The 26478-nt window shown below is 39.1% G+C and overlaps 1 protein-coding gene across 3 annotated transcripts in view; it reads right to left on the bottom strand.

Annotated features, from left to right (window-relative positions):
- RPS6KA6 (ribosomal protein S6 kinase A6) overlaps positions 1 to 26478 on the bottom strand; it is a 36851-nt gene that overhangs the window by 6377 nt on the left and 3996 nt on the right. Inside the window, exons 2-20 of one of the 3 annotated variants that reach the window (XM_088173084.1) lie at positions 22218 to 22277; positions 18501 to 18617; positions 15907 to 15988; positions 15044 to 15124; positions 14483 to 14562; positions 11581 to 11702; positions 11285 to 11322; positions 10109 to 10251; positions 9282 to 9352; positions 7905 to 7993; positions 7430 to 7494; positions 5848 to 5950; positions 4686 to 4810; positions 4303 to 4428; positions 3761 to 3850; positions 2982 to 3140; positions 1822 to 1983; positions 1341 to 1417; positions 540 to 657 (exon numbers count right to left, since the gene is read on the bottom strand). In XM_088173084.1, coding sequence (XP_088029210.1) covers positions 540 to 657; positions 1341 to 1417; positions 1822 to 1983; positions 2982 to 3140; positions 3761 to 3850; positions 4303 to 4428; positions 4686 to 4810; positions 5848 to 5950; positions 7430 to 7494; positions 7905 to 7993; positions 9282 to 9352; positions 10109 to 10251; positions 11285 to 11322; positions 11581 to 11702; positions 14483 to 14562; positions 15044 to 15124; positions 15907 to 15988; positions 18501 to 18617; positions 22218 to 22277 — 1908 coding nt within the window. The remainder of the gene's footprint in view (positions 1 to 539; positions 658 to 1340; positions 1418 to 1821; positions 1984 to 2981; positions 3141 to 3760; positions 3851 to 4302; positions 4429 to 4685; positions 4811 to 5847; positions 5951 to 7429; positions 7495 to 7904; positions 7994 to 9281; positions 9353 to 10108; positions 10252 to 11284; positions 11323 to 11580; positions 11703 to 14482; positions 14563 to 15043; positions 15125 to 15906; positions 15989 to 18500; positions 18618 to 22217; positions 22278 to 26478) is intronic. The other 2 variants (XM_014888216.2, XM_014888223.2) reach the window with 2 other exon arrangements.

Below are 26478 nucleotides of genomic sequence, written 5' to 3'. Positions count from 1 at the left end.
TTGTTTTTGCCTGTTAGAAGCATTAGCAATAAACTACTGATTAATTACAACGTTGGGCCAAAGGAGAGGTGGGTGGGAAGGGCACAGAACAGAGACAGCAACAGTTTGAAATAAAACCAAAATATGAGCAAGCTGACAGAATGTTCCCTTTGTTTTAGGTACAAAATGTGAAGCATTCTTGAATACACAGAAGTGAATTTCTCATGCTAAGACAGCAGCAGCCAACAAGCATTCTGAATCACTCCTACAGAAATGAACAAATAGTGCAGTTCCAAAGGATTGGAAAAATATTTAAACATTAATATTTAATATTAATGCTGATCTTTTTAAAAGGTAACAGTGGTGATTAAGATACCCACAGAGCAGGTCAACACCATCCCAGGGAATCCATACTGATTACAGATGGAATCTTTAAATAAAATGTTATAAAGTCTGCAGATAATAATAACAAACTACACTTATAGAGCAGTCAAGCTGATAAAAGCTCAGTAGATTTCATTGGAATTCCACAAAAATATAAAACCAGAACACATTTACACCTTTGCTGCATCTGAAACAGTGTCCCAGTTGCCTCCACTTAGAGAGAATTTTCCACTGCCTATCCGTACTAGGATCTCCTCAGGAGTATCATTGGGACCATTGGCAAATGGAGTATAGCTGGTGAAAAAAAAAAAAAAAAACAACAAAAACACTTTGTTATAGATAAAAACTGCAAGAAATTGGTAAAATCTCATGAAGCAGAGGCAATACCCCACTGCCAACAGAAACATATCACAGAATATATACACAAACTAATAACAATATTCCTAAAGTACAGATTTCTCAAGAGAATAATTTCCAATAGACAGGATTTAGCCATAAGACTAAAAACCTGCTCTTTTCCTGTTAGAGCAGGATTCAGCAAACATCTCTCATTTGGCCACTAGATGCTTCCTAGAGCTTCGTGAGGTTTGGATGTTTAGGAAACTCCAGAGATCACAACCCAGAGTGTTCTACACAGGAATGCAGCAGGGGCAGGAGACACGAGGTGAGGAAAGGGTGGGAGGACAAAAGGCTGGAGGGTAAAAAGAAACCCACCACATTTTTTTTTCACAGACTCAATTCCCTCCTGAAAACTGGGGGAAGTCTTTGGCACCCCCAAGTCCTGCACTATGGGAAGAGAAACCTTGATGCTACTTGTGAGCTAAACGTGGTTTATTTGGCTTTGACTCAGAGCTGCCTGTCCCACCTGTGAGTCTGTGTCATTCCATGAGCCAACACCTCACCATTTCTATGGAAGCAAGGATTCAGGCAACATTCTGGGATTTTAGGTAAACAAAACAGCTCAGAAATATTCTCACCCTGCCAGCATTGTGTAAAGGAGAACTCCCAAGCTCCATATGTCACAAGCAGCATCATATCCCTGTCTCATGAGAACCTATGAAACAAAGAGTGTTAAAGACTTGTCACCTATTAAAAAAAAACACCCCAAAACAACAGCACAACCTAAGGAAGTCAATCCCAGGGTAAGTCAACCCCTGGATCATGTCAGAGATTTGATTTTCTAATATACAGTTTGCAGTAAACACCAACAATATTTCTCGTTCCCAGATCATCTCTTAAGATTTTCACCAGGCTCACGTCTTATTTTTGAGGGTGGACTCTGCTGTTTTTAAAGTAGGTTTATGATAAACACATGCACCAGTGTTTAAAAAGCATGTGTGATTATATTTCAGGAAAAGCAGCAGAATTGTTGAGGATTTTTCCCAAGCACTGCTGAAAAGTTTTAGCATTTGATGCACCAAAAACAGCATAAAGAAAATACAGAGCAGCTTGAAATACCTCTGGTGCCACAAAGTTTGCAGTATAGCAGGGAGTTAGAAGTAGTCCATTTTCTCCTCGAAGTTGTTTTGCAAATCCAAAATCACAAATCCTGATGGAATCAGCATTGTTTGAATCATCAGTGTATAAAATATTACTGGGTTTAAGGTCTCGGTGCACCACCTTTCAACAGAGACATTTGAAAAGCCATCATTGAGAAGGAGCAGGTACATTTGTTTGTAATTCACAATTTAAGAAAGCTGTTCTCTGGATTAATATACATATGAGAGTTTTAAACTATTATATAGCTTTAAAGTACCCAAAAATTCTAGTTCAAGTAATGCAAGAAAAACCTCTGGTTCATAATGCAACTGGAAACAACATCATTTGGCAACAAAGAGAACAGGACAAAAATCTGTTTCATAAAGTGCAGAGCCCAAAGGCTTTGCCAGGGTAAGAGAAGTTGTTTCTATTATTCACCTTTGTGATAAAATACAAAACCTTGTAGCATGAAAGCAAGCAAAGCACCCAGGGCAAAGGAGTGGTAATCTCAGAGCTGTGCCAGGGTGTTGGAACCCAGAAACATGGGATTTCTGTGCTTTCTGACTGACCCCCAGGAGAACACTGCTTTTCACTTGAGGCCTTGGAGAAGGCTTCCAAATTTGGGTGATGGAGTTAAAATCAAGGGTGTGTAGTTAAATAGAAGTGTGTGGCGTCACATGGTGAAGAGGTTGGAAGATGGGGCTTTTAATATACAGTAATAGGTATGGGACAAGATGGAGGTTCTTGGGTGTGGCCCCATCTTCCTTTTCTTATTCCTTCTTCATGAGTTTCAGGTAGTAGTTTTTTGGTTGGACAGTTAGGGCTGCACTGAGGGTCACAGGAGTTGGTTACTAGGTCAAAAGTATAAATAATATAGGTGTTAGTTCTTTATTAACTGTTTAGCTTTAAAAGACCTTGTAACTAGCTAGATTCACCTCCACTTTGCTCACTTTTAGCTGGTTGCTGGCAGTGTTGCAGAACTCTCTGTACTTTAGATAAGATTTAATAAACAACCAAGTCCGAACACAAGAAAATTCATCTCCTTTGTGTTTTTAATCCTGACTCTGAGTGAAGACAGAATAAAGACAAGCCACTAATTAAGAGGTGCAGTTAACCCTTCTACACCAGGGCTCACTCACCCCCTGGCAGTGCAGGTAGTCCACGGTCTTGGTGATGGTGAAGAGCACAGCGCTGGCCTCCCGCTCCGAGAAGAATTTCTGCCGCAGGATCCGGTCCAGCAGCTCCCCCCCCTTCATCAGCTCCGTGACCAGGTAGATGAATCTGCCATCATCATACACCTGGGGAGAGGTTTAACAGTGACCTCACACACAATCCACTCAGAGCTAGGAAAAGGCAACATCTGTGGTTACACATGCCCATAAATCCCCTCCTCCCACAGCAGCGGGCAGCACAAACAGCGGGGACTGCCAAGGCAGCTCCTGTGTCATCCTGGGAGTTCATGACTCAAGCTCTTAATTCATCACTCCCAATTCAAGTTGTTAATTCATCACTCTGAGTTACATTTTTCAGTGTAAGAACTTCTGCTGGAAGAGGAGAGCTGCCCTACAACTCCCTGCTGCTCTTCCCTTCCAGGGCCATGCTGGCATGGACAGGACAGCTTGCAGGCCACTGCTTCCTCAGGTTACCAACACATTGGCTGCTCCTTTGAAACAAGAAGAAATCTGGCATTTCTAACCTTTACATCATTTCTCACCTCAGGCTGGTTAAACAGCCTTTAGAAAAAAATTAATATCAGGACAACATTGTATTTTGAAACACTCCCTCTAATATTACGTACTGCTCTCCCAGTAGATTTTTCTATGTAAAAGAAATTTAATGAATCCAAATAAACTGCCCACATCTGCATTTATTTTTTCAGCACTGTCTAGTAAGAGGCAGCAGAAAAGGAGGTACATACATCCTTTAAAGTAATAATGTTTGGATGTTGCCCATAACGCATGAGAATCTCGATTTCTTCTGAGGGATCCCTTTTGCTTTTATCAATTATCTGAAAAATATAAAAGGAAAAACAACTTGCATAAACAATGTCTATTAAATAAAGACATTTTTTGTATTTATATTCTCATTTTAACATCAGAATTTAAAAATACAGAGTTCATTACTTCGTACTAATGATGAGTAATTCATCTTCCAGCTTCTAATCCTATTTATTCATTTCTTGCTCTGTCTTTGTAAAATTCCATCATTAATGCAGCCTATCCTGCTCCACTGAACAAGGAAATGCATTGGTCTGAAGCATCACTAATTCCCTGCAGCCCAGTTCCACCCTTGTGAATCTCATTTTATTTCAGGTGCTCCCATCATTGTACAGGATTTTCAGCTTTCAAGATTGTAACTAATAAACACATAAAAACAGAGTAACTGGAAAATTCACAAATTAAGTTTTCAAATCTACTAGCCAATATTTTCAGAAAGTCAGAGTGGAATTTATGCCAATACCTTCACAGCAAACTCCATGTTTGTAGCTATGTGGATACATCTCTTGCAAACTGAGTAGGAGCCCACACCAATATCTTCCTTCAGTTCATAGACATCAGTGAACTGGGCACTGTTTCCATGAAGCTGCTTTAAAAAAACACAGGCAAGTGGTTATCTAAAGCAACAGGTACACTGTACCAACAGCAGAAATTTCTCCTGCTTGCTCATGACTTTTCTTTGAAATTCTGCCTCCAGAGCAACAGTAACTCACTTTTGAAAATTTAAAATATCCCACGGAAGTATTTGATAAGACACGTTTTATAACAGAGCAAGAACAACTGTAAATACTAAATATTGGTCAGTCTTTGACATGCCAAAGAAGTTTCCCAAAAGCAAAGCATTACCTGGACTATGGGCAGGATATTGGTGAGGGGTGATATTTTATGGTCTTCTACAGTAGTGGTGGCAACAAAACTAAATCCCTTGAAGAGCTGGTGGGCATTTGCACTGGGTGGGACCCCTGGAGAATCTGGGGGCACACAGACACACAGGATTAGTGTGGCGACATCCCAGCAAGGCCATTTCATAACATTCAGGAGAACTATGTTATAAAAACCATCTTGAGGGAAGGGAAGCAAACAAGAGGAACACCAAAGTGCAATAATGAATAAAAACTTCTAATTTGTTATCTGTGCTCTCTTACTTCAGTAACAAACACAAGCAAGTATTTCAGAGTTTTATCTAAAACTACAAAGCACTGCAGGAATTTATGTATGAACACACGTTTTAAGGAAGAAGTTTACTGAAACAAAACTACTTATGGAAAAGAAATAAAGATTATTGTCTTGTGCTCAACAGCTTTAACAGAGAAGAGCAACAACAGAATGTGCTGGTTCAGTGGTGAATGAGCTGCTGGCAAGGCACAAGTGAGGCAACACAAGATTATCCAATTAGTAAATTTTTACTGAAAAAAAAAAATCCCTGAATTATTAGAAGTGAGTTTTCCTCAGGTTATATTCTGTGAATTCACTGTCTGAAATCTCACAGTGAGCACAGCTCAGTAATTTTGTGTAGCCTATTAAGAGCACAGATCCTCTCCAAACAAACATGGGTTTAAAAGCTGGATGCAGCAGGAAAGAAAAAAAATTCATAAAAGAAAACCTGAAGTGAGACTTGAAGCAGACCAAGCAATAATAATGACAGTAGGTAATGTTTCTTAAAGCAAGGCATTCTCAATGAAATACTGACCCTAAAAACAATCACTGCTGCAATCAAATTGAGTTTACTTTAATATTAAATATTTCCCCTCAAACACTGCATGCCTGACCTTAATCACAACCAGAAACCATAGTCCAGCTTTTAATATTCCATTTGTATTTTCCTCCCTGAGTCAAAGATAAGCACAATATTCAAAGAATAGAAACCTGCTGAGGGGAACATCCTCCTTCAAAGCACTGGAACCCTGGTGCATCCTTTCCTTTTAACTTTGTCCCTGGCTTTTCTGCTTGTTGTTTCAGCATTCATTTGACCCACAAACCTCACCAATTTATAGCCATGCACAGTTACCTTTTGGTGTTTTTGCTGTGAATTCTGGATCAAAACAGAAAGTATCTTCTGGCTTTCCAGAGGCAGGTTTGAATGGAGGCTGAATTTCTCTTCTGAACAGTTTCTGAAAGGGAAGGACCAAGATTCAAGAGTCAATGAAGCTTCCATGGGTGCTGTTATTTTGCCAAAATAAAGGGTAAATAAAGATTGCACTCAACCAGTGTCAGGCACATCCCTCTTAGCAAGGAACTGCCCCTTCTCAAAGCTCTATTCCAGGCTTTTCCTAATCCACCAAACTAAATCAGGGAAGAGATCTCAAATCTGCAATAAATCCCATTTACAGCTAAGGAACAGAAAACTTCATAGCAAAAGATGCTGAATCCCCATGCAAAATTCAGGGAGTCCTAAGAGCATTTCCTTGCCATTTCTCTCCTCCTTTCAGTCCTATTTTTTGCAGGTTTTTTTTTAATTTAGCCTTCCTGCACAAAAACTTATAGTATATTTTAGTAAGGAAAAACAAAACAACCAAACCAAGCAACACCAAGAAAAGAGGACCTAAATTCATCCCAAAGAAATAAAGAGGTAAGATACAGAAGTGTCATCAACACCACTGGAGTGAAATAAATACAAATAATTATCAAATTAAAAAAAAAAGAAAAAAAAAAGTAAAAAGGAAGAGCTAGAACTGCTGAGCTTTCAAACTTCCCTGCTGGTATTTATTTTAATATCAGTCCCTTCAAAGAAAAAAAGTAAATAATCAAGCCAGACAAGACAACAACTGCTGAAGTGTATTCACATAAAGCAGTGAAGTTTTATTGTTACTAAAAACTTGTTGCTGAACAGACTCTGAGGTAGCTGCTGCATGAACACAACTAGAAAATCACTTTTCAGAAATAAATACAAGAAATAGACAGATAATGATGAGGGGTTTGAAGAGACAGCTGAGCACAGCACTGCCCTGTGTGGCTGCAGCTCTGGCAGCACAACCACATCTTATTTATTCCATCAACCACTGCAGCATCACAGCAAAGGGGATTTATTTCACACACAGCACCCTGGCTTTGAGAACATTTCTGGCAAACACAGCTCAGAGGATGAGTGAAACACAGGATCATAAGGTGCTTATGAGAAACTGAAGCCAGGAGTTGTGATCTTGTAGATTTTGGATCATCTTGGAAGCACTTGAGTTAATTCCTGACCTGTGACTGGGATGGGAGTGATGCAGAGGGAAGTCCAGGACAGCTCCAGCCACAGGGAGCTGCTGTGCCCTGCAGGGGAGCACTGGACAGACACGTCCTGAAGGATTCCTGGGAACACCAGCAGCCTCTCCCAACTACAAATGCTCTAATGGACCATTTCAGCTTGAGAATGCTGCAACTCTTAATTATTTAAAAAGCAAATACACAATTTATAATTAATACTCTCTATCTGCAGTAAATACTGCAGCTCCAGATGCCAAGGAATTACAGGAGGAGCCAGGATGTGCCAGTCAGCACTAATGCAGTGTTTGCTGTGCCCTATTCAGATGTAAATACTTGTACAAATGCTACACCACACAGAAAAATTCACAACAGCTTTATCATTCAGATCCTTCTGTACTCACATTCCAGTCAACAGTAGAAAAAAAAGGATGTCTCTTGATTTCTTCAACTCCATCTGAACCAGCTCCTGAACACAAGAAATACTGTGTTTAACACACTTGTGGGCAAAGTCTTTGAAGAATGCACTAAAAATTAGTTCATTTCTAAGAAGTTTGCACAGACACGATTATTTGAGGGCTGTGAATCCAGAAATATTCCAAGGATGTAAAATACCCAGGGAGGCAAAGAGAGCACGAGGAGCCCATAAATACAGTGTCAGTATTCTTCACTGTGACACTGTCAGAGCTTTGGCTCACTCCTAAATCACTGATCCCACATTCCTTGTCCAAACCCAGGAAGTTATGATCCAAACTAACAGGAAATGGTACCCAAATATTACTGATCACCCAGAGCTTGAGAGTCTCTAGCAACTATTTTTTTTTTTAAGAAAAAGTTAGGCTGAGTAGATTATTTAAAGATCCAAACAAATGAACCAACCTAATCTATTTGATGGGTTCCTTTTAAACAACATCCTCAAGAGACTTTGTGCTTCAGGGCTGAGGAACTGAGGCATTCCCAGCTTTGCTCTAAAAGAAAACAGAGACCAAGTCAGAGGAAGAAACTTATATTAGTAAAAAATGTCTATATAGACTTCACTGCACAGTTTGATGTACCTAGGATCTACTCCAAAGCCTTGTAGAGTGCACATACTTAACTCATCAACTGTTTAAGTTTCCTATTATAGGAGTGGTTTAAAATAAAACCCAACAAAGAACACACACATCAGACCAAAACCACCAAACCCCACCCAAGCCCCCAAAGCAAGCTTTATGCTGAAACACAATAAAATAATTATCTCAGGAATATATAAGTATTTTCAAAGACATATTCATGTCACCAGGAGGTTTTTACCAAAATAACTACCAGTAACTCAGAAGAGGTTACCAAATTCCCAATTACCTGCCCTTGAAGTGACTGCTACTATTCCTCCAGGGCTCATTGAGCCATCATATAGAAGCTCACTGACTTTACCATTTATTAGATTTAATGGAAACTCTAATGCAAAGGCAGGAAATTCTTGTGCAGAGCTGCAGCATCACTGGGAGCTGCAAGGGAGGCAGCTCATGGTCCAATCCATCCTTCCACAGGCAGCACCACCATGAGCTCCCACTCAGGGCAAGCTCCAAGTGCCCAGTGCTGGGAAAAACAGAGTTTCTCCCTCCTCTCCTTCCCCATCACCCCTCAAAGAGCCCAAGGCTCTGCCTGTGCCAGGAGGAAACTCTTTGTTAGCTCAGCACACACAGATGAGAACATATTTGCCCAACAGCTTCATTCACTGAGCACCAGCTCACCCAGTTTGTCCAGTCCAACAGCTTCTGTTGTAACTGGGGTAATTTAAGATGAGAACTGGAGCAGGTAAGGGCTCTCCACACATCTGTACACAAAGCAACACCTGATCACCTGCTGCTTACAAAACAAGGTGTGCTGTAACAGTAGCAAGGGAGTGTAACAACAACAGGAGTGAAAATCAAGCTGCTCTCAGCCACTGCACTGTTCTTATCTTTATTATACGCCCACAATCAAAGTACAGATTCATCCCTGAGATTTTAATTGCTGGGGATTCTTAATGGTACTTCACAGGCTGGGATCTAAAGCTTATCAAGGGGCTTTGCTTTTTGCTCCTGCTGCAGCTCAGAGCTCTCAGAATCATAAAATGGTTTGAGTTGGAAGGGACCTTAAAGCTCATCTTGTTCCACCCCCTGACATGAGGACACTTTCCACAAGACCAGGCTGCACAAGGAGCTACAACAAGTTGTTAAAACATGCTTAAAATGACATTTTCTTACTTCTGAGAAAGGAAGGAGATATACTTACTTCAGTATCATATTCATAGTCTCATTTCGATCTTTACCTTGAAATGGCAGGGTACCAGTAAGCATTTCAAACTGGAAAGAACAAATGTTAGTCTAAATCAACACTTCTTCCCCCAACTGCTGAAACAAAGTGTTAAGCACTGCACTCTTTCCTACCTCTACATCACATTGGTTGAACCTTGAAAAGATTATGGAAGTGTTCCCACATTTAAAATTCTGCTCTCACTTGCAGTTTACATGATGGTAACAGTGGCAAGTGTAGCATGATGATGATGGAGGAATATTACACATCAAGAAGCCACTTGAAAGTAATAAAATCTCCTCCAGAACCAGGTTTTAGATGTTGCTATATTCCAAAAACTGCAAGAATGGTAAATTCTAGAGCAGTAATTTATTTTTCAAGTCCATCTCTGTGTCAGGCTGATGCTCTAACACATCCCAGGAAGGGCAGAAGTGGCAGCAGTTACTGACTTATCTCACTACTGCACTCCAGCATTCCTTCCACGGCTCACTCTCACGGAAATGCCATTAATATTCCTTCAAACAAAGTCTTTTCAAGTCTGTTTTTAAATTTAACTATCAAGTAATGCAAACATTACAGTCTCACACTGACTACAGCTGGTTTTAACTACTAAAGGACAACAAAGGATTTTTCAGGTGCCTGATAAACATTCCTTAGAGGTGAAAAGCCAATTTTATTCCACCCAGCAGCAAATCAGTCATTGAATTGTCCCCCTTACCCAAACATCCCTCATCAGAAACTGGACAAGCTTATTCTAAGTGCATTTTTGTGAGCTTAGCAAGGGAAGCAAGAGGCAAATACAGTACCATGAGGACCCCAAAGGACCACCAGTCAGCACTCTGGTTGTGCCCTCGCCTGTTTACCACTTCAGGAGCCATGTACTCTACAGTACCACAGAAAGAATAGGCTTTCTTCTCTTGGTCTACTGATTCCTTGCTGAGTCCAAAGTCTACAACAACAGCATCACAAAATAAAGAATGGCAGGGAAAAGAAATAAATCAATATATGTTAATTCCAAATGCAAGCGTTGAGAGGTTTGGGTTGGTTGTTTTCAGAAATATGATTAGAAAGAGGTTGCAGTTAGCTGGAGATAGTACATTTATTTTACTACACACCTCCAAAACCATTCTAAAAGTCATTAAATTCATGATTAGCCATCAAAATTATTACTGAAATAACCTGACATTTAAAATCCTTCATGTTTAGAGCTCTCAGACACTCAAGTTCTCATTTTCTCTGTTTACTGCCTGCTTTATTCACACAAAAAATTGAATAGAAGTAAAAATCAGTTTCAAAGGGAATGCAGCCTGCATGGTCTGGTCTTACTGAATGATGAATAAATAAAATCACACTAAAAATATTGTTGTTACATAAGGCAACATGGATCTGTAACCTGCCTCAAGTTCAGTACAGAACAGCCCTGAATTCCCAGAATATTTCATTCTCAGAACACTTTTTTCCCTATTTTGAATACAGTGAATACACAAGTCCTTGACACTGGCTCAGTTCTCAAACATCCTTTTTTTTACAGGGAAAAATGATTGCTAATCAATGATCCCATCCATTATTTCTACTTTCAGAAAGAAGTGATAAATTTAGGATTGAATTGTATTTAAATATAGCAGAATTTTAGAAGACATGCATTTTATAAACCTGATTTCCATCACCATTATTCTATCAAGTCTTTGAGGGTTTAAAAAACTTCATTTTCTCTTGGAATCTAACAGCAATATCTTAGATTAAAATATATGATGAAATCTCTAGTACAAAATCATCACCTTCAATGTAATTTGAACCTCTCAGAAATTTATAGTAATTTGTTTTCCAAATAGTCTTTTATATACATAATTTTCTCGTATATATATATTTGGATTGTTTCTCACAGAATTATTTGCTGCAATTTTACGTGCATTTAAAATTGATACAACAGAAACTCAAAAAAAACTTATTTACAAAGGGCTATATTAAAGAGTGGTGCCTACCTGTTAACTTGATATGTCCTGCTTCATCAAGCAAAATGCTGAAAATTAAAATTCACATTCACCAAAACACATAAAGAGAAATGATGCATAAAACATTTAAAATATAAGTTAAAAATTATGATATCCAATTCTGTTATTACTTTAACAAGCAAATATTATTCCATTTAAACTACAAATACGTGGTTTACATTTCGTATTTGTTTCAAGTCTTAACAGAAATAGTTTTAATTTTTTTTACGGTGGAAAAGGCAAAGCAACAAGCAAAATACACATAATAGTGGTAAAATACATTTTACTTTACTTTTCTGGCTTCAGGTCCCTGTACACAATTCCCAAGCTGTGAAGGTGATCCAAAGCAAGGGCCAGTTCTGCGAGGTAGAATTTCACATCTTCCTCTGTAAACATAACCTAATAAGAACTGTATAGATTTACCTTCTGATCTTGTCTTCAGTTTTTAAAACTGCAATCTAAAAAAAATATAGTCCTGACTGCCTAAATTTCAAACTTAGTTTTAAAAGTCCCTTGTGAACTCATAATTCATGAGTTCAGTCAAGAGAAAAGATTTAATATTATCTGTTAATTATAAAGTACACAAAGAACTACCTGCAATACACTTAAATAAAACCATCAGCATTACTGCAGAGCATTAATTAACTTTTAGATAATAAATTAATTGCTATACTGGTGTATCCAGCACTCCTCCTGCCACAATCCCAGACAGTTTTCCACTGCATCATAAAATTTAATACACAGCTGCTGTATTGGGTGAGTGCAAATTCACATTAACAAGACTTAGGGGGGGAAAAAAAAGTAAAAATCACTTAGGAAAAAAGCATGCAGAATAAAACACTAGTGCCAATGACAGTGACAGCCTGGGAGTTGAAGAAGCTACTCTGCTCTTAGGAAAAAAAAATAAAATTCAAGAATCCTGGCGAGACACTGAAATATTGATGTTACTTCTGCCCTGAACACTCCACAGGTTGCTTCTAATTTAATATACAAAAACTGTGCCTGCTTTGGCTCTTGTCATGTTCTACAAATTACTGGAGGAGCTTGGAATCTTTAAATGGCTGGACTGAATTTAAGGGACTTCAAGGGAATTATTCCCTTTTTTGCTGAATCCAGCAGGAATGGGGAGTGCAGCCACTCAGCGAGGCTGAAATGGAGGTACCTGGGCTCCCTGACTCAGTGCCTCTGCTCTGGACTCTGAAGTGCTCAGGTGTGATCTGTTCTACAGGCACAGAATATTCCCTGATTTCCATAATGACAGGTGCTGACCCGGGGTGAACAATGAAGCTGTCACACTCCACACTGTGTCACCTTCACACCTTTAAAGAGCAATGCTCATGCTGGGTTTCATCTCTTTCAAAAGAGCAAAGGGAAACCTTGGATTTCATTACTCCTTGGATTTCATTACTCCTTGGATTTCATTACTCCTTGGAGCAGCCAAAATGCAAATCTCAGAATATAATGATGCTAAATGCTAATTTACCATCTCCCCATAATGACATCTAAAGCTGTTCTCTGGGTCAAGTTAGACATGATGCAAGTCAGCTCCATTAAGTATTACCAATAAAAACTTCATTACACACTCATCTCACTGCCACAGCTGCAACTCTCATACCCACATTAGAATTTAAAGACCAACAAAAGTCTTTTAATAACTTCATACTATACCAAATTAATTTAAAATAATTCTTGTGTGCAAAGTATGGAATGCCACAGGGAAGTTATCCCCATCTGCATTGTCCATAGGCTGTGTTTTACCATGGACTGTTGGAACCACCTCACATTCCCACCAGAAAATAAAAAACTGATTTCTTTTTTTTTTTCCTATCTGTATAGATAAAAGCCAGTATAAAAGGTAAACTGAAGTGTTCCAAAAAACAGGCGGAGTCTTAGCAGTAAAGAAACTTGAGAATTATGACTTCTTGGTTCCCACAGGGAACACATCCCTCTTTCAATCCCTACTGGAGCTCTTATGGACAGCCTTGCATCCCTTATTTGAGCATGTTCCATAGGGATAATCCCAGCTGGGGCAGTGCAAGAGAACAGCTCCTCCTGCTGTTCCAGAATTCCCTCTGGAATTAGACATTACATATCAAAGCAGAGCCTCACCTCTTTCCCACCTCCTGCTCCAATAACCCAGGACAAGTCAGTCACTTTGAGTTTTTAACAGCCATTTTAGCTTCCAGATTAATTAATTTTGAGCTCAATTCTTAGACATAATCACTGTGTTACCGAGCTCAGCTTTTAACAAAAATGTCTTTAAATTCTCTTTTGCCTGTTCCTAAAGTAAAACCTTTATTTTTATGAGAAGTATAAGGGGAAAAAACCTCTCTCCTGGTCTTACATACAGGGAATAAACAATCTCCTCCACACCATGAAAAAATCAGATAACAGAGTTTTGTCATTTTAAAAAGTGGCTTTTCCTGTGCTTTGGCAATATAAATGGATTTACAGTGGTGAAAACACTGAAAACCTCTTTTGCTGTGAAGCTGTTGAGAAACTGCCATTAAAAATTTAGATCTTTATAAAAGGTTTGCCAAAAGAAAATAAAAGTCTTCTAAACATGTTCATAACACTTAAGGTAACATGTAATAAATATTTAATGGCAAATGTTTAAAAAAAAAGAACAGCCTGTAGCTGTATCCCATTCCCTCCTCTGGAGTTCTTCCTCCAGGAAACAAAAATAGAAATGAAAAATTCAAGGTCCACTTGTGTGCCAGGGCTGGATGGAGGGGAGTGGGCTCAAAGCACTCTGTGTTCCCACTTTGTGGGATTGAGGATGAGCATTTGGATTGCAGCACAAGGCAATTTTAGAGTGCAGCAGAAAGCTCTCAGGGCTGCAGGATTCCAGGAGCACCTAAGCTGACTAAGAGCATGAGAACTACACATCCCCTTCCTTCAGTGCTAAATATTCATTTACTTCAGTTGTGTTTCCAAGCAACAAAACATTTTTAGACAAAAGAACTGTACTTTGCAGATGCCAAATTAAAACTTGGGCTACTCATCAATACACACTTGGGTTTCTTAAGGATAGAACAAAATCTAGAATATGTAAAGAAAGCCCAAAAGTTATTAAAAACTTCACCATGACAAGAAATATGGGGGAAAACAGGTTTAGAAGCCCATCCTGTACCAACAAAACCCAACCCCTGTCTAAGAGTGAGTGGAGATAAAATTGTAGGTACTTACCTCTTTGGATAATCGTGTGAATACATCTCCTCCCCTGAGAAAATCCAATATTAAATAGAGCTTCCCTTCAGTCTGAAAGGCTTTAAAAAAGTAAATAAAAATCAATAGTTGTATGACAAAGCTACAAAAGAGATAAGAATGCTTTTACAACTAGGAAATTTCAGTCACAGGTAATACTTTTGTTGTGGAACTGAAATAATTCAACAGCACACGAGGTAATTTATTGAATGATTCCTCACTTCTTCACAGAAGAAAATCAGAGAGGATTAAAATAATGTTCTTTTATTTCTCCTTTGTCAAACAGAGAAACAGCAAGAACATCAATTACTGTGGTTTGGTTGAAATCAATGGAAAGTACAAAATCTCTGCAGAACTTGAAAGCAAAGATTCGGAAAGTTCTTACAAGAGGGCACAACCTAAAACTTTTATATGGGGATGTATTTACATTCCTTTTTTTTTTTTTTCCCCCCCCAAGTTTCTAGGACCTAACCCTCCAGAAGTGAGACAGAACAAGAGCAGCTGGGCCCCAAGCAGGCAAAGGGAAAAGGAAGCTGGACCAACCATAGTGCAGTTTGACGATGAACGGGTGATTCACTTCCACCAGGATGTCGCGCTCCATCTTGGTGCGGACTCGGTCCCGAACTGAGGGCACACAGGAAAAAACAACACCACTGAAACAAATGCATTTACAGTTCACAGCACAAACTCAGCAGAAAGGCTTTGCTGCCTAAAGGAATCTCTTCCCTCATCATTTTATTTAATGTTCAAGTCTCCCACTAAACTCCTCCTTTCAGACAGTGAAACTCTGGTTTGTTTCTTGCCTGCCCCAATTTCTTCTTTGCTTCATCATTATTTCCAGCACATCTCCGTATTTTGTGATAATCCATATTGCTTTCAAGAAAAAAGCTCCCATCTACATTCCCAATTTAACTCTCTGTGCTGAATATTAAATATTTTTAAGATTACTTTTTCCCTTTAACAGTAACAGTCCTATTTACACACAGTGGACTCGCACCCATTCAAATGTCTCCTGGAAGTCAAAACACTGAATTAAATTGTTCTGGCTCCTGGAACAAGGGAATGACTTAATTTTAACCACAGCAGAGTTCTGACTTAACAAAAGACAAAAGGAAAACTGTTTATGAAATTAACTTGTTTTCATATAATGAAAAGTCTAAACAGAATTAAATAATCCAATTTTAAACTTTGAAAGAGCATTTCTGACCACATAATTAAAGCTACCTGGCCAGATTTAAAATAATACTTAAACATGAACTTACAAGTTACTCTAAAAAAAAAAAAAAAAACCTCCTGTCAGAGAAGAGTTATGAACTCACTGACAAATATTTAAGATGCCAAAAAGCTTTTAAATACAGGTGCACTAAATCCCATGGTCCAAAGTGTCAGTTGAAAGACAAACCTACCTTTTAAAGAAGCTTTTTTCAACACTTTCATTGCATAAAGCTGCCCAGCATCAGGCCCAATGATCTTCCTCACGAGGAAGACCTGGCAATATAAAGTCCATTTTTAAATCACTGCAAGCTTGGTAATCAAACCCAAACTGTCACAAAACATTTGCAAATCTCCCATTAATGCCAGGCAGCTCCCAGTGCTCTGCTCCAAGCACACACCTTGAAAGGAAGAGCAAAACTCTATTCCTTGATCAGATCAGATCTGCAGAGCACCAAGCCCTCTGAAGCATGACACTGGCCATAAAATTTGGATTCTTGCCTGATTTATCAAAGAAGTTTCTTGCAGAAAGATGTTTCTTTCTATCATTTTCTTGGAGAACGACAATTCTGCCTGGTCTGCCACCTCCCAAGAGGTTTTTGAGGTTTAAGACCCAAGTCTCAAATATGAAACATTCATTTTTATTAATGAATTCTGTACAAGTGGTGAGATGAAAGCAAGGAAACCTCACCATTTAAGATCAAAGCACCCTTTCCCTCTGGAATAGCAACTCCAACAGGTTTTTCTACTTTTTTCTCTCCAGAAGAGTTTTAAAGATAGATGGGCTATAACTTGACACTGAGAAAAGTATACTAGATAAAATATTGCAGTACAAAGACATGGAGCTACACTAATTTTTACCCACCAGATCTTCCAATTTACAAAATGGTTTGATATGTGCTCCTACTTCTAAATTGCTCTTCTTGTAACAGCAATTAATAGTTATGAATGATTAGGTTTTGCTGTAAAACATAACTTACAAGTCACAAGAGAAAGCCAAGAGCTCTCCAAAATTACCTCTCTGATCTCACCTTACCCAGACTTTCATTTACATTTAATTTATTTTCATCTAGAAATTATATCTAGTTTTTCAATGATCTTGTAAATTCAAGCACTGTCATGACTAAATTGTACAAGGTTGGGACAGGGGTTGTTTTTATTTTAAGCTCTGGTTAGAAGAAAAATGTCATCATGTTTCAAGGTTGTCTGGCTTTTTGTTTTAATAAGTTTTGCCCAATAACTGACCTACAACAGTTCTCTCCTATAGGCCAAGGTGAAAGAAAAGAGTAAAGGGAGTAATTTGAATACCAGCAACAGAAAGAAGTAAGAAAACTGCTGTAGATGAAAACAATCACAATTATAAAATATTAATAAGTAGATAGAAAAATTTTAGTCTTAATAACCAACAACTTGAGAACATAAGGAATTCACGTTCAAGCGACAAATTTTAGCTAATAAAACTCAAAATAGTTGAAAACTACTGAAGTAGTTTAAATTTATTATTTATTTAATTTGCAGACAAATCCTCCATAACTCCATGCCTGCTTTAGAAGGCACATCATTCCTCAAACAATGAAAAAATTCAGCAATTCAGGACGTTTAACCCTTTATGTCTGTGGAAGCCTTCAATCCTGCACTGATGTCAAAACCACCCTTGTGTTTGCCAAGCCCAAAGGAAGGACCCTGGGAATAGAAACTGAGAAAACACCATGAAGGCAAGAGCCACTGATCCTCCTGGTTTGTTTCTCTTTGCAGTGGGAAGAGCAGAGGCAAAGAGCTGTGAGCCCAGCTGTGCAGCAGGCACTGGTGCAGCTCCTGCAGAGGCACTGCCAGGGCTCCAAAGCTCCAGAGCAGGCCTGGCCAAGGGGCTCCAGGCAGGAGAACTCCTCAGGCTGCCAGAACCCTGAGCTCTGCAAAGCCAAATCTGAGTCAGGGCTGACTGTGCCAGCTGTGCTCAACCCTGAGGAAGCTTCAGACATCTCAAGTCAGGAGTAATAAATATATGGAGAAGTGTGTGAAGGAATTGGAAACCAACATTCTGAAATCTCAACATATTAAGAAATATTTAGTCTGTTCTCTACACTACCACTCATGCACAGAATGCCTTCCTAATGGCAATTTCTTCCTCTCTCACTGCACTCCATGCAGAGGTTTGCTCCTGACTAGAGTCACACACAGAACCAGCAGAAGAACATTAAAACAGGAACATAAAGCTGATTGACTACTTTAGATGTTGCAAAAGATGTAGTTTGAATCTGGTTTTTAAAAATTAATTACCTTCCTATACACTAGGATTAATATTTCAACTACTGTGTTTCAACACAGTGACTGAGGGATCAGATTTTCAACTTCATTTCTGCTAAGTGACAGCCAATGGCACATTACAAAAGGAAAATATTGTAACAAAAACCCTGCCATATTTCTTCTCTGTGCCATTTGAATAATTAGTGTCTTTTAGCTGTAGATCACTTACTACAGCAAACTAGAAAACCTGAAATACATTTCCCAGGTTATTTACATTAAGTTCCAAACTGCCACAATCAGCTTTTCTGTAGCTACACAAACACAGATTTGGTGTCTTGAAAAAAGCCAAACATTCCCAGCATGTCAAGAGCCATCACCAAAAGACAAACCAGCATTTCCTTCAGAAGGTTCTGCCCATGGCACTGGAGCAAGGCTGGGAAAGGATTCAATTGCTCAATACATTTTCAAACATTCCCAGCAATTCTGCTGGCCACTATTTCCCTGGAATGTCTGGACAGGTCTGTGAACAAGTTTATCATCTTACCTTTCCAAATGATCCCTGTCCAAGAACCTTAAGTAGTTCAAACTGTGCTGGATCTGCTTTCTCACATCCTTCTTTCACATGGTGTGTAATAGGAATTTCTTTCACACTTCCTTCATCCTGTGATTTCAAAGCAAACAAAACACAACAGTGAACAGGCCAGCAGTAACTAAGTCTTGTTAAAAATGCATGTAAATATCTGGATTTTATGTTGTTTAGTTTTATTTTACTAAAATATTTGAAATTCTAATAAGACTTTGGAAAACTAAGAACTAAGCTGTTCAAATGAAGAGTTTTCCCATCTATCTTTTCTTAAATAGATGCATCTAAAATTTCTGAACTGAAAGAAAATTCTGAAAGAACGGTCATTTCCTTTCAACTACAGAAAACCTGGATTATTTTACATGAAAGGAATAAATGCATAGGTTTTTAAACCAAGACTTCTGTGCTTCACCTCTGCTTAGCAGCTTTAGCTTTCCCAGTGATTACTCTTCTCATCTTTCCCCCTTCCTGAAATAAGTCTTAATGAAAGCCAAATTGAATTTCATCATTTGGGGTAATTATTGCTTTTCACAGCAGCAAATAATAACTCTGGTCATCCATTTGTAGCTGGAGGAACAGGCAGCATTTGAAGACCATAAATAAGAGATGAGTCATCTTAAGGACTCTGAGAATTCTTGCATCCAAGAGAAGAAACAGCTCTGGGGTGCAGAGCTCCTGGGAAGATTATCCTGTGTGGGGACCTCCTTCAGACAGCTGAGGGTATAATTCTGAGCTAGGTGAGTGATTCAATGTTCTCTTCATTTCTCATGTCCCTCTCATCTTCAGCAAAGCAGGGCACAGCAGCCCCAGTTGTGCAAAGACAAATGTTCCTGATGACAACAAATCTCATGATGGATTGCAGCTTTTATGGTGTAAGAGAAGTTTCTGAGAGCCAAAACAAGCAAGGTGTCAAAATAAGCACCCTTGAAATTAAAAACTGAGGCCCACAACAGCAACCTCAGCTTGCAGGTGAAAAGGAGCAGCACCCTCAGCCCTATCAAGAATATCAATAAAGTTTTTGTACACAACAAAATCACAAGTGAAAATCCCATCTGATTTGCAGTACTTCAATTTTGGGGCATCAAATGATTGTCAGCTGTCTCCTATCCTCTCTCTTCAGGTCCTCATTTTGAAAGCTTCTCTTAGCAGAGACCAGAAGAACACCCCACCAACCTCCTGTGAGTTCCAGCCCCTCGAGGAGAAGCACAAACAGCACCAGGAAAGGACCTGAGCACTGGATGAAAGAGCTGGGTTTGGAAATAACATCATTCTGTAGTCAGGTGAACTTACTGCCCAAGACTGTGCATTAAAACTTCTAATCAGCTTTATCACAGTTCATTCAGAAGGACCTGGATGAAATTCTGGTTTTACACAAAAATTCAGAGTAGAAATCTGCTCATCTGAATTTGTACATACTGCAGATATTAAAAAAAAAAAAAAAAAAAAGGCAATCATCACACTGCATTAATTGCTTCTGCCTTAATTGCTTTGCTTGTCCAGAGGGGGAAAGAAAGAGTTCAAAAAACATCTTGGTGTATTCCCAAACTGCAGTCCAGCTGTTACTGCACTGGAGTTCTTTCTCCTCCTCTCTCTTATTTCATCCTCCTTCTGGGAAAGGCCTGTTTGTTCTGCCTGCTTCCCACACAAAGGTGGGTATTAACACCAGACACTGCTGGAAAACAAAGTTAATTCTGTAATTCACAACCAAGCTACTTTCTTTCCCTCTCTGGTTACAAAGCCCCATCACACACTGATGACACACTGTCAACATCCCAACCTCCCCTCATCCATTCCCCCTGGTCACTGTGCATTTATGCACTCAGAGGAATGATACACCTATCTTTTCATTTTCCTTTACTTTTTAAACACATGCCTAATTTAAGGCAGGTAAGAACAGCAGCACTTCGAAGTCATCTGATGACAGATGAAAGCCTCGAGTTGTCTAATCACACACCAAGTTGTACAACAGACTTAATGGCTGCTTCTTCCTATGAAATATGTAAATACTCTTATTTAGAAGCCTTTTTTCTTCACCATCTCAATTTGTATTCCTTAACACCGTGAAACTTTGCATGAGAAAAGCTCTTTAAGAGTTCAGCCTCTCCTGTGTTTATCACCCACCTCGAGCCATTAGCCTGTGTGACATCACACCTGGTTGCTGCGGAGACTGAGAGGATTTCTAAATGTGAACTCAGCAGAGAAATGTTTTCCATGCAAATAAAGACTAACTTGAGATGGATGAAATGAGTTATTTTTTTATCAAGTGTTTTATCTCCACAAAAGATGTTTATATGACTTCACTTACTTACCTATGATTAAGGTACTAAAACCTGGCATGACTGAGGTACAGAGACCTCTCCATCACCACCAAGGAACGAGCACACAAAGCTGAGCAGCTCCAAGCCACTTTCATTTTCATTTCTACTTTGGCTTCCACGAACTGCAAATTTAGTTATCTCATTTTGTGTTCTGCTGCTTGAGCAGCAAATTCCTTTCCAAGCTGAGGCACCAGCTCCTACCCAGTGGCCTTGCACAAGAGGGGAAAAGTCCCAGCAAATTCACCAGGAGCCAGGGGAAACACTGGGATCAGCCATGGCTTTGTCACAGCTCCCTGGAATGTGGCACCAAGCACCCAAGAGCTCAGCAATCTCCTCCTCCTCCTCCAAGAGCAGTAGAAAACTCAGACAATCCACTGCTGCTTTCTTTGCTGCACGTGAGACACTCTGACACTTTATTTACCCACCCCACAGCAGGAAATGTCCAGGCACCACCTGGGTCTATGCCCAAGTCTTGGTTCTCCAAACCCTTCCTCATAAATGCTGTTATTGTAACACCAAGCAGTGGTTACAGCTGGTGACAAGATCCACTCATCCCAGAACCCCAGACTGCTTTGGGTTGGAGGGAACTCAAAGCCCATCCAGTGCCACCCCCTGCCATGGGCAGGGACACCTTCCCCTATCCCAGGCTGCTCCAAGCCCTGTCCAACTGTGGACACTTCCCGGGACTCTCTGGGCAACAGACACGTTTGTGACCCTGCTCAAAAATGCAAGGATGAGTGTGTTGAGAAATGCTGGCCAATATTTCCATGGCAAGTCAGACATTTCACCACACTCAGGATGAGCCTGAAGTTTAGTCCAAGGTTTAGCCAGCACACAGAACATTCATCTTCAGCATCTCCTAAACAGGCACTGAACAAAACCCATGATCAAGAGGGGGACATTTACACGGAACATTTCTACATAAAATCAAAATTAGCATACTGGTGTACACATTAATTCTGTTCCAAAAAAAGCAGAATTAAGTACCTTTGAGCTGAAAGTACTGCAGCTACACTAAAAACTACAAAGGCAGAATAAATGATTGTAGCAAGAGCAGCATTCAGCACTCTGTATGAAAGGTTCCAGGTTGGCCTGAGCATTTCTGAGGTGGAGGGATCAGCAAATGCTTCTTTCCATAAAGCTCTGCCTCATGCAGCAGATTTTCCCAAACAGGGCATTTCCAGTCCCTACCCAAGTACTAATTTCCAAAGCCATCTTTGAGACTTAAGAGTCTCCTCAGATATTGTTCAAATAAAATGATGGGTTCAGAAGTTATTAAAGAGCAGGGAATGCATAAATTTTGCTTTAACAGGAGGTCATGCTAATGGGTGGCTGAAGTGAGCAGGAATCAAACACTTACGTGGTAGGAATAAGGTTCACCTTCTTCCATAGGCTCATCTGCCATTTTAAGGCCATTTAGCTGGAGAGGGGAATGCAGGGGAAAAGAAATAAAAATAAAAAAAGAAAAGAAAAAAAAAAAACATCATTAAGACCCAGCAATTTCAAATTAATAAGAGCTCAAAATTTGACCAATTTACATTTCAGAGCACACAAGTGAAAACTGGTGGTGGAGTTGCTCTAATTTAAAGCTGTAGTTTCAAACAAACACTACTACTCAGTAGTTATATTTAGCATCTCCCTTATGTATCATTTAGCATCTCCCTTTGTAAATGCCATCATTATTATTATGATGCCAGTGTTATTTAATTGGGATTAATTTAAAACTCCTTTAAAAGCTACAGATACCACCCCTACAGGATGACACTAACGCAGAATTCCTCAGTTATGCACAAAACTTATGCTGCAAATGCTTTTCAGAATCCTAGAGTCTTCTAATGAAAATTAATTTGCAGTTTAAAGAGAAAAGATGCAAAAGTGATTCCAAGCCTTTTTGAAAATACCAAGTCCACAGCTGCAGTAAAAAAAAAATTCAAAATTTAGTTTAAGCACTCCCTAAGTCGCAAATAATTCAGTGCTGAAACAAACAAAAAAAATATACTCCAGAAAAACGAAGGACTTGCTCTGTTCAGACATGCAAAGCATTCATTAAAAACTGGAAATACCTGACAAAAATGGGTGAATGCCTCTATGGATTTTGCTAGTAATAATTGCTAATTTATTTATATATTAATTGTTCAACATCTCTACCTTTATGTGGCACAGGTCTCCCACTAAAATACTAACTAGAAATGACATAAGAAAACTCAAACTTTTTTTTTTTCTGAAAACAGAAGCTGAACCAATTAAATTCTTAGGCTGGGTAATGACATTTTTTCTTGTACTTCTGAATTTTTCTAAAATCCCTGTCTAAGATATTGGAACATGGTTTTACTGTCAGCATTGGTAAAACACAGGACTACAAAGAAATGCCCCACAGGTTGTTCTGTTCAGAACCAAACCCAGAATGTGGAGGGACAGGTGGGGCTGCAGGGACAGGTTTGTCCCACGACTGTGACACCCTCAACCACCTCCACTGCTGCTACAGACTCCTGGCTTTGAGGAGAGCTTTTAAGAGTTAATTCACAAATTAATGCTTGTGATAAAATTAAATCTCCAATTTTTGTAGCAAGATACTGGCACTTATTTTTTTACTATATCCTCACTGGGAAAAAAAACTCAAAAACCAGAAAAACAGATCAAGGAAATAGCATAAAGCTTCATTTATTTTCACTCAATTTTCTATTTATCACAACTCAGTTGAGCCAATGGTACCTCAAACCCATGCCCATCACTCATCTCTCATGTGTTGCCACCCCAACTCTAACACCCAAAAATCACTCATGCATTATCCTGCATCCAGAAACCAAAGCTACTCATCTGCCACATAACTTATTTCTTTTTTTGCACAATTTTTTTTTCCAAAATAGACAGTGGGAGAGACAAGACACTCACTCTGCTCATTACTGTGCAGATTAACTGAATAAATCCAAAGTAACATCAAAGTTCAGCCCAGCTCTGACCTCCAACCTCTTTTCCATGCAATTTCTTTTCACACCACCATAAGATTACATTCAAGTGTGAAAAAATGTGAAGCCCACCAAAATTGTCCAAAAAGCTTATTTGGAGCTAGAAATAAACTGGGTTTCTACTCCAGGTGCTCAGAAATGTAATAACATTGTTCCTTCATGGACTTCCATTCAAAGTGATTTTATTGTGAATTTCATCTCTTCTTTCTATAAATATGGGCAACATTTTCCAAGTTTTGTTACTTAAATTTAAGCTCTGGGCCCAATGGTACCAGCCAGAAAACAATTCAGATACAAAAAATGGGGCTGGAATGGGGTTTTGAACCCAAAATCAGTGTGTTACTTCATTTAGGTTGTTCCTGAGAACACCATTTAATGCACTTTCAACTTGCTGGCAAATCAAGTACACTAAGCTATTGGATTTTTATGGCAGGTAATCATCTTAATTAACAATTTCCTATCGTACACTTTTCCTCTTCACTGTTGCTCCTTGGTTTGTGTTTGTTTTTTCCTGTCCAGTCTCTCTGTACTGATACAGACTGGGACACCTGCCAATTTCTAGTCCAAAGAATTTGATGTTCAAGGACATGAATCTGCTTTTATTGCTTGATACACACAACTACACTTTTGTCATATTTGTTTGTGAAGCCTGGTCACTGTCCATTTAAAAAAAAACAAAACAAAAACAAAACAAGGAACAAAAATCTGCAAACTTGTTGGAATATAACCCAAAGTCTAGTACCTCATGAAGTAATTCAGCTAAAAAAAGTCAATGACAAAAATCAAATCACTGCTGTCTTGTACAGTCACTTAATTGGCCAAGTTTCAATAACCAGAAGCTGGCAAAAAAAGAAAAGTGACAGTTAATACTTATTTCCCACCTCTGTGGAAACCAGCTACAAAATGCAGTTTCCACAGCCAAGTGAGGCTCCTTTTAGTGATTTAATCATGAATATTTCTGCACAAACATACATAGAACAGAATGATTTTAACCTCTAAGTCATTATTTACAAAATATCTACGAATGCACAAATTTAATTTGTTATTGAGAATTAAAAAGCACAGCTCTCTATAAAAAGAACAGGTGAAAGAAGCCAGTACTATGATTGTCAAAGATGTTCCTGTATCTTTCAATCATTTTGCTGCTCAGTGCTGCTGAAGTCCTACAACTGAACATTTTAAATATTAACTCTCAGGAAAACTCAAACGGAACTCAGACATTTGGGCAAACATTGACAACACTTTCCAAACACACATTCTGGAAATGACACAAAGTACTCCGTGTTGTTGATTAGTATAAAATAACAAAAGGAACTATGTAAATAGATGAGCTCAAAGTTTAGGTCAGAGCACCTGGCAGCTCAGAAATTCAATTTTGAGGGTCCCAACTGCTTCACAGGGAGCAATGAGCCTCTGGATTTAAACAGAGCCATGGATCCCATGGCTGGGACCATCCCTGCTCCCCGGGGAGAATATCCAAAGGGTTTCTGGGGGCTGGGAAAGGCTTCATGACTATTGCACATGTTCTTCCTCTGATTAGTACAGCAGAGCACAGGATTCCCAGTATTACCAAAGATTTGAACCACCTGCCCCCTTCCCATATTAAGGATGTTTTCACTGTTTACATGGTAAATGCCTTAGGATTTGGTGGGTCTACAGGTTTTGGTTGAAAGAAGCCAGGCAAAAGGTCAGCAAAAATGCCTAATTCCAGGAAAAGCAGTGGGAGATGTAAAGCAGGTTCATCCTGCCCTGGTTTTACACATCTTCACTGAGGCATTCAAACAGAATTTTAAAAATTTTAGAAAAAGCAGACCTGGGAATTTTATCATTATACTATAATTAGAAGTAAAAAGCAGTATTCAGAACCACTCACCTAAAATCTTGTCTGGCTTCAAAAAGGTAAAATTCTACCCAAGGATCACCAAGAGCTCCTGTATCCTCCACAGCTTCTCCTTCCCTGGGCTCCATTTGGGAAGTTTCTGTGGTGCTTCCAGAGCTGCACCTCAGCTCTCCCACATGAACAGGAATAAGCAGTTTCCTTCCCCACACACAGAAGGAACATTGCAAATACTTATTTCAAAATATTTGAGTGGAAGCTGACATCAGAAATCCCAATTATATCAAAAAGACTTCGGAAAAAAATATCCTGACAGGACGACCACATTTGTTCCTCATTTATTCTTAATTACATCTATAGAGAGTTTGCATCATTAATTTAATTAGCAACACATTGGCCTACTGAGGATTTCCTGAGATAGGTCTGAGGAATTTGAGGGTTCTGGGCACATCCACATCCTACCTGCACAAACCCTGGACCAGCCCCAGTCCCTCAATTCCCCCCACAAAGGGAAGAGGCCTCTAAACTCCCTCACACTCTTTAACACACCAGGTAAGATGGAGATAAAGCAATCTAAAACACCTAAAACCCATAATCAATTGCTAGGGAGAGCTACAAAGTTCTTTTCCTGTGGCAAATGAATCGTACATTCAGACAGGACACCAAACCTTACAATTAGTGATTTTAAAAGAATATTTTGATCCTTCCCATTATCAGATCAAGGGAGAATTACGTGTGCCTCCAACAAGCCACAGCTCTGACAAGACACAAAGCTGACCCCAAGCACAGGGATCACTGAATTAGCAAAGGACTTGAGA

Source organism: Sturnus vulgaris, chromosome 14 (genome assembly GCF_052056855.1).
Source record: "Sturnus vulgaris isolate bStuVul1 chromosome 14, bStuVul1.hap1, whole genome shotgun sequence".
NCBI lineage: Eukaryota > Metazoa > Chordata > Aves > Passeriformes > Sturnidae > Sturnus > Sturnus vulgaris.
This window is presented reverse-complemented; position numbering and strand designations above follow the sequence as displayed.